Source organism: Hipposideros armiger, unplaced genomic scaffold (genome assembly GCF_001890085.2).
Source record: "Hipposideros armiger isolate ML-2016 unplaced genomic scaffold, ASM189008v1 scaffold_563, whole genome shotgun sequence".
Classification (NCBI taxonomy): Eukaryota; Metazoa; Chordata; class Mammalia; order Chiroptera; family Hipposideridae; genus Hipposideros; species Hipposideros armiger.
In genome coordinates this window covers 1,193,521-1,207,300 of record NW_017731913.1, presented here as the reverse complement: position 1 = coordinate 1,207,300, position 13,780 = coordinate 1,193,521, and the positions used below count along the sequence as shown (strand labels likewise).

At 40.7% G+C, this 13,780-nt stretch overlaps 1 protein-coding gene across 1 annotated transcript in view; it reads left to right on the top strand.

Moving 5' to 3' along the window:
• Window positions 1–13,780, top strand: part of LOC109371356 (dual specificity protein phosphatase CDC14A) — a 51,795-nt gene that overhangs the window by 14,322 nt on the left and 23,693 nt on the right. The window contains exon 4 of the mRNA XM_019623821.1: window positions 6,584–6,722. Within this exon, the coding sequence (XP_019479366.1) occupies window positions 6,584–6,722 (139 nt within the window). The remainder of the gene's footprint in view (window positions 1–6,583; window positions 6,723–13,780) is intronic.

Sequence of the window (13,780 nt, the reverse complement as noted above, 5' to 3'; positions counted from 1 at the left end):
CTGGCTTGCTGGCCTCTGAACAAACTGAAAGACTTGGTTATGTAAATGAATCTCTGGCCTCTAGGGGTGGGTACTTTCGGGCAGAGGGTATTTCAGCTTATAGATGGCATAAGGTTGCCAGATTTAGCAAATAAAAATACAAGATGCCCAGTTACATTTGAATTTTAGATAAACAATGAATATATTTTTTAAGATTTTATTGGGGAATTGGGAGAGGGAACAGCGCTGGGGAATTGGGGAAGGGGAACAGAGTAGTTGCTGTCCTTTGGTTCTTCAGTTTAGTTGTGGAGGACGTCGCTTCACTGGCCCAAGTTGGTATTGTGATCATTGCGCTCTTCCTGGCTGAGGCAGATCGGTCACCGGCCATTGGACGGCAGCTCATGCCAGCTGACGGCTGCTCACACTGGCTGCTGGCCACTCACAGTAGCTCACGGCAGCCCACTGCGGCAGGTGCTGCAGCCTACGCCGTCGCCGTCGTCTCACGGCAGCCCAGCTCCAGGTCAAGCTGTTGTTCAGCATCTTAGTTGTGGAGGGCGCAGTGTCACTGGCCCGTGTGGGATCCGAACCTGCGGTCCTGCTGCTCAGAGCTCACGCTCCCAAGCCAACTCTTAACCAAAGAGCCACTCGGCCGGCCCAATGAATACTTTTTTAGTATAAGTATGTCTCAAATATGGCGTGGAACTTACATTCTGTCTTTTATCTAGCAACCTTGTGTCAGCTGCTCAGAAAATAGGAAAGAACATTTGCTTTAAGCCTAGTTGTTAGACTCTGAGGAGGCTCAAATTCCGCTGTAGATTTTCCAGCATGGTGGAAGGCACTTCACTGGGATTGTTCATTTCAGTGAGAAGAGGAATCATTTTGGCCATTCTGGGATGGAGCCTCTAGTTCCTCACATGCAGTTTTCTGTAATGCCACTGGGTGGTGCTGTTCTCACGGTTTTGAGTCAGAACCCCTGTCTGGAGTTTTATGCTATTTGTCTAGTAGGTGTTGGGGATTGTACTGTTCTTTTCAGGTGCCTAGCGCCGCTGTAACTGACTTATTCAGACAAGTGCAGCTTTGGATCTGACAGTAATTAAAATACCATTTTGTAGGCCCTTGTTTCTATGTTTAAGATTTGAGTAGGTGGAGGTACTTTGCTCAACATGTGAGATGAGCTGGAAGCTGCTTTCTGCCAGAGATGCACAGAGAGAGCGAAATGAGCTGCACGTGTCCCCAATTTAGACGAGGGTTCCTTATGTCAGGCCATCCACACCGACACAGCCCCCCTATCGTCCCTTTCCCCGTTTCTTGGCAGGAAAGGGCTCTGATTGGCAGGACTTCCTGTCTCTGGGAGCGGGTGGTGGATCTATTAGGAAAGTCTCCTTTCTTCACTCATTGCAGACGGCTGTTTTCAGTTCTGGTCAAGCCACAGTGGGGTGGCTTGCCCTAGCTGTGGTCATTTGCACCCCAACTTTGCCTTTCTGTTTCAGTTTATTAAAGATTGCCCAGGCTCAGGGAAGAGCCTGCATTTCACATATTTCAAATATCACTGGAATTTGAGATCTAATGGAATATGGCAGTGCCAGTGTTTAGTAGGAGATAGTCATATGCCCTCTTTCAAAGTTTATTTTTGTGTCATGAAAATCAGTACTTTTCCTGTGATTAATTTGACCTTATTTGTGAGTCAGTCAGGTGTATGATTTCCAAGTCATATAGTTTATCTGTGTGTCATGTCCTGGATTGACAAATTCAAGGGAGAAGAAATGCATAGCTTTCATTAAAAGTCAGCTTCTCTCATGATTGCATTCCTCACCTAACAAACATTGTGAAAATATGACATTCTGGTATTAAACATTTTCATTACAGATATTCTATGTATTATGTCCTTGACCTGTGAATGTTGACATTTTAAGAAATTCATTTATTTATATTGCAGAGGTTTTTATTTTTATATCTTTATTTGAAATCAGAGCATTTTTTATTTTATCATTAAAAATAATTTGTAGTTTTGGCATAGTTAGTACATTCCAGTCTTGGCTTCTTCTTTGTATCCTTAGTTATAGGACTTCTGTTCGCCTAGTCTTCAGGTGGTTCTGCAGGGTGATTGTTCTATAATTTAGTTGTAATTTTGATGTGCTCGTGGGAGAAGGCGAGCACAGCGTTTACTCCTCCATCTTACTGGAAGTCCTAAAATCAGAACCGTTAGCATTGAAGTCAATTCTTGTATAGGAAGGTCACATTTACATGTGGTAACATCTTTTTGAGAGTGTCATTTCATTTGCTTCCACTTGTACACACACGTAGGATTCTTTTATAAGGATTATACCTTCGGCTTAATTACAGATGTATTGCTTTTAATAGCATGCTTATCTGCTGTAGGCCTGTTAATTATTTTGACATCTGCCCTAATTAAGTCAGCTTAATTTTCTGGGAATTCAAGCAGCACTGAGCATTTTAATTGAACTACAAGGAGGAGGGAGAGAGAATCTTATTCTATGTCAAATGAAATTTGATGGCTGCTGGAAAGAGAACGAACATGCCTCAACAAAAGGCACTAACTATATGGAGAGACAAACGAAGAACTAATTTGCTGGGGATGTGAAATCTTACGATGATTCGGTATCTGCAGTTCACCTTCTGGTTGATAAAAGAGATGGCTATGAATTCTCAAAATTTTCTAGCACAAATAATAATTTAAATAGTGTCAACATTGTGTTGTTGTGGTGTCTGACTGTTGATGTTCTATAGGGATTTTAGGAACCGCCTGGAATTGTAAGGCAATCGACTTTTAACTTGGTATAAACAGAGTACTTTTCAACTTCTTGTCTTCCTGTGCCAGGGAGCCCTTTAATTATGAATGCTTTAAGAAATTTGTTAACGTTTTTATAGAAACTTAGCGCAACATTCATTCCTATTCTGTTCAATTGTGATAAGAGCTCCTAAGTATTGAGTGCGAAGTAGGTTCTTTTTATAGATCTAAATTACAGACTCTTTTATAAAGGGGGAAGCAACTTTAGTTTCAGAGAAATGTGAAAACTTTCTGCATCACATTTTTTTTTTTGGTTGTGAGAGTATGTGACAAGGAGCCTAATGAGGGAACCCGACAGCCCCTCACACAGGGAGGGGAGCAGTGAGAGGCAGTGTTGTCTCCATAAGGCCATCTTCTCTCCAGACAGAGACCCACATTGGTGACATGAAGGAGGGACACCAGCTGGGCCCTGGGTCCTGCGACTAGCCATCCACCCAGCTGCGTTTTATCAACATAATTACCTGTAGTCTTGTTAGATGTCTGGGGAGGGAATAACTGCAGAAACAAAGCATCTGCTCTGGGCAGAAACAGAAAGACAAGTTACTCTTAGCTCTTATATTAAAGGAAGAGCCCCACTGAGGACATAATTAAACCTTATTCTTTTCTAAACAATGTTGGAGTTTGATCTGGGGCGAAAGGTACTTCAGATGAAAGCCAGGTCATCTCTCCCCTTCCCCCCCCCCTCCCCACCCACCTCTCTCTTCTAATAAAACTGTAAATATAATCTTAGGAAAGGAAAGGTTAATGGGAAGGGAATGCCAAGCATCTATAAACTTGAGCTTGATTGTAATTTCATTTGCATTTTCCATATGTATTCTCAATCCCAGGTGATACTGCTCCCAAGGATGCAAAATTGTTTTTTGGGGACAAAAACCCCATTTTCTGGGTAAAGCACAGATTTACATATAGCACATAAAGAGATATGCAGCATATCTGTGGAAGTAAAATTTCATGGGGGACAAATTTAAAGAACCCTAAAGAGGCTCTCAGGAGGGGGAACAATAATGAAGAAAAGGTTAAAAAACATTGATTTAGAGACAGAACTTTTTCGTATTTTCACATTTATAGAACTAGGCTGGATCTTAAAATTGGTAGCATATCAGAGTTTCACTTTTTCTTACTGAGTGGAACTGGATAGTGTCATGACACAATTAGATGACATGATGGTATGATAGATTTGCTGAAATACTGTGTATTTCCAAGTAGTAGGGAGAGAGAGGAGATTCTCTTTGTTATTTGACTAGGGAAGCTGACAAAAGGACCCCTCCTTTTGGGGGAAAGATTCTTAAACCTATCAAAAAAAAAGTCATCAACTTTCCCCTATTTCCTTTTCTAACTAAATATTTCCATGCATGAACTTGACATTGTAACAGTTTTCCAGGCCAGAAATATCAGTCATCTTCAACTTTCCCTGTGATCCAATTAAAATGTCTTTCTAATTCAGCTCTTCTTTTTTATTACCGCGGTCACGCCCACCCCCTGCCCCACCCTCCAGCTCTCCTCTCAGGCGCCCCGCTCTGTCCCCTCCAGTCCAGTGGCGTGCTACTGCCAGATCCGTTTGCTCTCCTCATGTCACTTTCTGCCCCCCAAATATACGGCAGCTTCATTCTGCCCTTCCCATAGACATCATGATCGCAATTGTATGTTTATTTAGCTATTGATGATACGAATTTGGTAATCCTTTTCCAATGAGTGAACTTTGTTCCTCAAAGCACCACTCCATACGTTTGAGGAGTGATAACACACACAGGAGAGATGTGACTTGATCGGTGTGCAGAGCACTGTGCACCTGGATGGAGCACGCCTGACAATACCTCAGCCATCCTGGGTGTCTTCGGCCCACGGGCTGGTCACCCACTTCGCCTGCTTACAAGCTCCTCCATGCCCATCCAACCTTATTTCCCACTCAGCCCACAACATGTTCTCCGGTCCCGCCACACTGCACTCATCAGACGCTTGGCCGAAACCATCCGGTGACCTTCCTTGTCTTGAGCCTGCTAAAGTCCTTGTCATCAATGACACATTCTTTGAAGACACCAGCAGCTCACACACCCCGTCTTTCTCTGAGAGCCCAGTTTCATTTTAAACTGCATTTCTTACTGCTTATCTTAGCTAGTGTTCTTATGTCTACACTACTTGGATAGCTCATCATGGTCAAGGATTATATCCTATACTTGCTTATATATCCTAATCCTATGAGTAGAGCCCTGTCTTGGGGATGTAGTAGGCAACGAATAAACATTTGACTAGCTGAATCTAATGTTTAAAAACGAAGACAGAGCCACTTTATCTTTCTGTTAAAAAGAGTGTATATGATAGGAACAGAATTTAAGTAGTGGAAAAATAACTCAGCATAGTGCCTTGCTTATGGTGGTACTTAACAAATAAAACTTGATAGCACTGAGTTTAGTTTCAAGAAGCCAGATATGGAAAGATTTAGAAAATGCTTATAAATAAGCATTATTAGCTCAGCGCTATAAACCTGTGAGGGCAGGCATCCTGCTTGTCTTCATATTTCCATCCCCCGCATTTATCACAGTGCCTCATACACAGCTGGTCTCAGTCAACGCTCATAGAAATAAGTGACAGAATAGATGAGCTGAGGGGGGAAAGAATTCTGGGGTGAGAATCTGGACACCTGGGGGTCCTAATTCCATGTTCACTTGTTACACAAAATGTGAGTCAGTTGGTAGTATCTTTGGGCCTCAGTTGTTCTGGGATATGAACAACAACCACTATATTTGAGAACCTATAGCTTGATCAAGCTTTTGAATATTTTTGGAAAAAGAGGAAGCCAGTGTATATTTTTTTAAAAAGTGGCTAACATTTAAAGTCCTATCATTTTTATTTCTCTGGAGAGAAAAAAATATATATAACAATTTGTAAAAACACTTTGAAGAAGTCAGAGTTCATGACAGTAACCAGTACTTCTTTGAAAATCATTTCTAATTGTTTTTATTTATCTTACATAACAGAGATTGGGTTCAACATAAAGAAAATATTCTGACACAGAAGTTATTAAAGAGGAAGCGCCTCAGGAAATGAAACGAGTACTTCTGTGTGCTTGGTCCTCCCTCCGTGGACTGTGTGCTCTCACGAGGGCAGGCACCGTGTCTGTTTTATCTGTCACTGTAACCCCAGCTCCCAGCATAGTACCTGGCAGGTAGTAGGAGTTCCATCAGTGCCTATTGATGGAAATCATGATATCCCGCTCTCTGAATGAGTTAAATAGAGGTTAGGGTGAACATCTGATCAAGTATTGAAACAATTATGGGTTAGGCAGTTGATAGGGCTTGGTGATGTCTGTGGTGTCCTCTAACTTTGATTCTATGAATCAAATTCTTACTCTAAGAAAAGTTAAAAAAAATTAAGTAGGTTAAAAAATGACCATAATAATATAATCAGTTACACTACTGACTCAGGGGTTACCTGACAGGTGATATTTTGCAAGTGCTTGTCATGGGTCCAGCATTGTCTTAACAATGTTCACAATGACCGTCATTCTCAAAGGCCCTCAGGGGTTGAACTTGATAGTTTTTGAAGACCTTTGGGCTGATTTTTATACTTTCTTAATACATGTGTATTTTAACCATGTAATCTGTTTTAAAAGATTTCTGGGTTTAGAATGATCTTTTAACCCCACATCGTGTAAAAAGCATTACATTATTATCTGGGTTTAAAAATCTTGCATTATACTTCACACTATTATAATTTCTGGGCAGGGTGGGATGTCAGTGTTTTTGTAGGTGCGTTTGCTATATTTTGTGTTTCTTGTTCTTTTTCCCTCTCTTACAGCTGGTCTTGGAAGAACAGGGACATTGATAGCCTGCTATGTCATGAAACACTACAGGTTTACACACGCTGAAATAATTGCTTGGATCAGAATATGCCGGCCGGGCTCCATTATAGGACCCCAGCAGCACTTCCTAGAAGAGTAAGTCTGTTGTCTCCATTATTGAATTACACCCTGGTATTTTCTGCCTCTTGTTCCCCTGGTCGTGACATGTGTCAGACCTGTGGTTATAAAATGGCTGCATTGTTAGGGAAGTCAGTGCCTCTGATGGAATATTGTCGATTTGACAGCTCATGCAGTCTAACTTCATGCCTTTTATATCTCTTGGATCAGGGGAGAGTGAGAAGAAAATCATAGAGTGATCTCTGCCTACCTTTTTTCTGTCATTTTCTATGTGTGATCTGGCTACAGTGCAATTTTCTTATGTCATCCCACTTGGCACTTTTCATTCTTTTCTTTTGTTTGCATGTCTAAAAGCAGAATGGGGGGAAAAAAAACAACACAACTCAGGTCCGTCAGTGACTTTGGTGAGGTTGCTGCTCTCTGACAACTAACTCATCTGCTAGTGTAGCTGCAACTTAGGAGTTATCAAGGAAGAAAAGTGAAAATTGGGTTTCAGTTCTGGCCCTGCCACTAATTAGCTTTATGACCGTTATTTAAAAGAATACTTATGAATTCCATTCCTTCATTCCTTCACATGCTCATTTATTAACTATTTGTCAAACCCTAGTCCACAAGGGGTAGAGATTTAACTTGTAAGGGCACAGCCCTTTCTGGCTTCCCCTTAACATTTTAGAAAGTATGTACAGTTAGCTTGTTTACCCATTAATAAAATGAGATGAAGTTAGCACTGGCTAATTTAGGTCCAGCTCTAAAGTGTTATCAATTAGTGATATCTTATACCGAGGTTTCTATTTTTTTTCTTTTTATACTTTCTTTTATATTTCAAATAGCATTCTTTTCCATATAATTAATTCCTCTCCCATTTAAATCATGTTAACATTGGTGAAAAACAAATGTTCATGAATTTCACAGGAAGATGCTATAAGTAAGCGATCAACATCTGAAATGGTAACAAGGATCTGAGCCTGCTGAGGAATTACTTTAGTGGCCAATCCCAGATGGAATAGCTGATGAGAACACAAGTGCTGAAAAATACGCAGATATACCTTAGCTTAAAAGAATGAGGCAGAAGTATAATGAATACACAAGAAAAAAAATCCCCATAATTTATAAGGAAGACAAAAGGGCTAGGTTTTGGGGCCAATGGGTACAAATTAAATAACTGCATTCTTTTCAAGTTTTATTCTTTATCAGATTCTCTGCCAGTCGTTTCCACTATTTTGCATTATGTGTGCCTATAGCATGGACCTCTGTGCCATGTGTCTGCCTCGTGCTTTTACTAATTACCTACTAAAGTTGAATAAATGGCCTTAGGATTAGAAAACAAAAATTATTCCAAAGCCTCATCTTTAGGTCACCTCTTAGAATCATTGTTTGGAAGAATGTTCATTCGTTAGGTATTTACCGAGTGCTGCCTGGCACCTGGCACTCTGCTACGTGCGGCTCACAGGGAAGGAGACGGANATGAAGATGTGGAAATGAAAAATAGCATAACCCAGGGAGACAAACTACGTGCCTTAAAAAGTCAGAGACAGCCACGCTCCTCACCATCCTGTGCTTTTAGGTAGGCCCATTTTAAACCTTAAAATGTATGTGCTTCCATTTGTGGATAGAATATTTAATCCTGTCTTTTGAATATCATTATATAAGCAGCAATTTACCCTCGTTTTTTCTTATTACTATTTCATGTTGTTTATCATTTTATCACTGTGAGGTGTAGCTGAGCTTTAGAAGCTTATTGAAAGCAACTGCTGTATCTGAATTTTGGGAATTGCACCTTAAATGGCTAAGCAGTTAGTTGTCTCCGGGACTCTGTTCCAAACTCATTTGGCAGTTCCACTCTTTTCCTGTGAGTGGGTTTCCCCTCTTGTGGCAAATCCTCACAGGTGTGCCGAGGCTTTTGTTTACATCTAGAGTGTGCAGGGAAGTACTGTATGCCAAGCTTTGCTATGTCTAGCTCCTTAGTCTTACCTTCTATGTTTGAGAATTGAATAAGAGATTCTTACCTGTGCCTGTAAAGTTATAAACCATTTGCTTTGGTCTGAAATTACTCATCAGGATCAATTCATGGGACTTGATTTCTGACCACAACATTGGAAACCTGCTGATAGTTCAGATTAGGTTAAAAAAGGCTTCAGGACCAACGTAGGTGCAAAAATCTGTAAATATCATCGAGTCTTTGTTGTAATGTGATGTATGGAATGGCAAGTGCAGAAAGGACTATAATGGGAAATGACTACTTTTCTTTGACTTTTAAGTGAGGGGGATGCATAACAGTATGATAAATGTCAGATTCACAGGGAATTTAGTTTTCATGTGTTATCTGGGAGGATTATAGCCCTTAAATCAGATTGAGTCTGCTCACACCATTACCTGTGCTTTGAGTACTGTTTTCCTGACCTGAGAAATAAAGGTGCAATAGAGCTCAAAGTTGCAGTAATTGTTTTCTGTAGTAAGATGAGGAGATGGGATGGCAAGCCTGGTGCTTAGTAATAACCACCAAAATCCTGCAAAATTGAGGAGACCCACCATTGACTGAGCAGCTGCTATTGGCCAGGAGCCAAGTTAGCTGTTCTGTTTGGATATGCGGTAGTAACAGGGTTAACATAAAAGGTATGCGTTATTACCCAGGTTGGGGTCAGTTGCTTGAGGCTGAAGAGGTTAAATCACTCCCCAGTGGAGTGGAATTAGAATGGAGCTGATATTGAAAGCCAGTACTATTCCAAGTTTATGCTGTTTTCATTATATATATGGCCTAAATCCATGGAATGTTTCTCAAGATTACTAATCTCTTTTACTCACCATTTTCCCCCTTGAAACTCTAAGAAATGGCTTTATATTGACTAAAATTCATTTCAAACATTCATATTTCATTCTTAAGAAATCATAAAGGGAAAAAAGGGATACGTTGGAATATAACTTGGCAAACAAGTAGGGAAAAGAAGTGAGAGAATCTCTGCTACACAGATTTTAGAAGGCTCATTCCAATATGGTTTTTCTAGTCTCAGAAATTTTCTCATTGTTTTGGAATTTAGGTTTTCTTAACAGCATCATGGTACCATCATTGGACATTTTTTTACTGAGTAGATGCAATATCATCTCTGATTAAAAACAATTTGCTATAAATGAAATTCAAGATGAAACAAAATGGCTAAAATAGATTTCCTGCTGGTTCTAGGATTTATTTCATAAAGCGAATGAATACTATTGGGTTGTTGGAAAAGTCATGACGTATTTTTTCTATGTTTTTTTGTTGCAAAAATGCATCATACTTTTCTGACAACCCAATAATATCCATTTACAAGGTTCTCCCTTTTCTGATTTAATATTTTTACTGGTCTGACTCCATACGATGTGCCTTTTGGTCTTTACTAAAATGTGTGAACCTGGTGATCCTGAGCAGTTTGTCTTTGATTTTTGTAGGTCGGACGATATCAAAGGGCACCCGAGAGCAGTGTCCCAGCCTTTCAGGTACTGTGACTGAGGTTCAATTTCTAGGAATTTATAAAGAAATGCTACCTTTTAGATTTCCCAAGCCTTAAGCTGATGTGAATAAACTGCACCCAGCTTTTCATTTTTAAAATTCCTCCCTTTCTGTACCACATTGTTACAAAACCTCTATTTTCAATGCTCACCATGAAAAGGATTTTTGGTTTTCTGAGGTGCCCACAGGGCTGTGTGGCTGAGATAGCAACGTCAACGAGCTCTGTGCTGCCAGCATGTCATGGGGTCTCTGATCAATTATATTTGCTCTGTGACGTCCCTTTCAGTCTAATGATAGATTTTTGCCTTGACGTTTTAACATTTCTATTATTTCTCCTTCCTCCTATTTTTGCATGAATTTGTTCTCCTCCTTTATTTTCTACTTTTATTTTTCTCCCTATCTTCCATTTAAGGAGAAAACATTAGTGTTTTTCTCGGGAAACATGTTCCCTGAACACTTCCTGGTGCTATCCGGCCACGAGTGGTACCAGGATCTACCTGGCAGAGGGCAGTAGGAATGTTTGACCCAAACTGTTGATGAGATAAGGGGGGACAGCTGATTCATTCCTCACCGCTGTTCTTCAGCCTCGGGTTTTAGGGTTGTTTAGTGGGGACAATTCTGAAAGGGCCCACACTTCTCCAAAAAGTTTGAGCTACTTCCTCGCACAACTTTCCTCATCTTGTTTTAGAGGCAAACCAGGTCATAGCTGCTGTTTGGTGGGAGGATGGTGAAGGAAAGAATCTACAAGTAAATAAGCTTTTCTATGGCAGATAGGACAACAAGGTTCATTCCGGGACAAAACAAAGTTGGTATTAAAACCATGACTGGGCCTGGGCTGTCCAGATATGAGTCAGTTTTCCCCTTTTTGTTCATTCAGCAAACATTTATTGAAAACCTGCTCTGAGTCTGGCACTATGCTAGCCNTAATTACATCATGGAGATACTGTGATTTATAAAACCCTTTGCTCTTTTATATCAAGTGCGCATGAGCAAGGTTCCTCTTAGAACAAAATCATGAGATAAAATTAAATCTCTCAGGCCCTGATTTTAAGCACCTTTTTTCCCACTCTTAGGACCACTAGGGCATTCCAATTCCAGCTCCCATCTGAATGCTGCTGGGATCCCCCCAAGGCTGTTAGACAGGTGACAGTGCACAGTCTCGGTTTGGGGCAATCAGTCTGGCTGTGGTGTGGAAGGTGTGCTGGGTCTGTGAGCAGCAGCGGGTGGAAGGCCAGGGACCTGCTGATGGGCAGTGATCCAATGATAAAGGCCTGAACTGGTGGCAGCGATGGAGGAACAGAGGCAGATTTGGAGGGCTCCGATAAATCCTAACTTCCTATTGATCAGAAGCAACTTATTATGAAGATGCCATCTTTGCCTTTTCCCAACTTTAACATTTCATATATTCAACATCTAAGAGCCGAAAAGAATTTTAGAGATGACCCAGCCACCCTTCCTAGTCAAATCATTTAAATCTGCTAAAAATTCCATTTTCATCTTTTTTCTTCCAATCCTTTAACTTCTATTTTTACTCATTTCTATTTCAAACTCTCCTTTTCTATCATTTTTTTTCCTATTATAACTCTTCTATCTTCATTCCCTAGTGTGCTATATTTTATCTAATAGATCTTTTCTTGGCACACACCATGGCCTCCCCAATAGCTTACCCTGTCACCATTTTAATAACGTGTTGGTCATTAATTACTTTATCCAACTGAAATCTATGGACAAAATTAAATGTATTTTAATTTAGTTTTCATCTTGTCTGTATATAGAGAACAACTCGTGGAATAAAATCAATCTTCATACTTCATGCTATTATTGATTCTTTACAAGACTGTCATCTGGAGCTGGCCGAGTGGCTCAGTTGGTTAAGAGCTTGCTCAAGAGTGCGAGCTCTGAGCAACAGCGGTTCGATTCCTGGTCCGAGCTGAGCTACCACTGAGCTGCCAACAGGTGGCAGGATGGCTCAGCTTAAAAAAAAAAAAAGAAAGACTGTCATCTCTAAATAAGCATATCTTTAACAATGGCACTTAATGTATTTTAGTTTGTTCTCATTTTCCTGCTTTTATGTAGGACTGGGAACCAAAAGAAAGAGTGCTGATGCTCAGACTCTCTGAGAGGCTTTCTAGACAGCGTATGACTCTAAGAGAACCCTCTGACTTCAGCGTTCCACGATCCTGTAACTGCTGAGCTGGTGTTCCTTGCCAACGTGACCCTCCCTGTAGTCTTGGCCTGCTTCACTTGTATCTAAGCTGGATTCCAAAGCAGAGTTTGTCTGCTTGAGAATCTCTTTGGTTCTGGTTCATTGTAACAAATAGCTCCTTTAAAATTATACCACATCCATACTCATGCTGCTTTGATTTGGAATTTGACTAGTATAGTGAATTTGTTTTTGTTTTTTTTAAGCTGAGCCATCCTGCCACCTGTTGGCAGCTCAGCGGCTGCTCAGCTCAGGCCGGGATGCGAACCGCTGTTGCTCAGAGCTCAAACTCTTGAGCAAGCTCTTAACCAACTGAGCCACTTGGCCAGCCCATGAATTTGTTAATAGTCGAGTGTTCCTTCTTTTTAATTATTTTATTTTATTGTTCAATTACAGTTGACATACAATATTATATTAGTTTCAGGTGTACAACAAAGTGATTAGACATTTATATAATTTACTAAGTGATCACCCCGATAAGTCTAGTACCCACCTGACTCCATACATAGTTATTACAATANCTGTCTTCCTTTGATGTCAAGTTCGATCATTTCATTAGCCCAATTCTCTAACCCAGGAACTACCTCTGTTTCCATAAGAGCCCTGGGGTGTGGGTCAGGAGGCCTGCAGGGCAGACTGGTCCTCAGCTCACAGGAGAGTAAGCCCAGGTAAAGCTAGAAAATAGGTTGGGTTTCTATACGAAACAACCACATGATGGCTTTGGATGGACATTGTGATCAGGGATGGGTCGTACTGGAAAAATATGTGTCTAGGATGAAAGAAGTGATGACGATGGAGAGTTAGGATGATGTGGAGATAAGGTGAGGTTGGACTCAAGGAAGTGAGGGAGACGAGGTCAGCTGTCAACAGAAGAAGCTGCACAGTGACTGCCACGTGTTCTGAATTCAAAACCAGAAACACCTATAACAATGCAACTGATTTGGCTTTCTTTAGGGGACTTCTAAAAGCAGATTTAAAAAGATCCAGGAAGGCTCAATATCAGAATTAACTATGACTTGGCTCAAAAGGAAGCCAAGTTAGTTCTTTCCTTATGTCTCAGGCCTGGCTAGCCCAAACTTGACTAACCCAGGGCCATGACTTGGCCAAAAACATGGCCCGAGCACTGGCTACCTCGCTCAACAAGGCCCTGCTCCAATCAAGACAGATTCCTCCCTGTCACTTCAAAGCACATGCTCTGTTGGCAGAGGGTCAGTGATGTCACGCTTTCTTAGAGAATGCACTCCATTACTGAAAGGTTTACTTTGAGCTGGCATGTTAGCTTCATAGGATTTGATTTTTAAATGCTAAATGCTTAAATAAAAATACATGTTTTACTTCTCCTGTTTGAGATGAGGCTTTTAAGGAGTAATAGACACCACAATAAAAGCT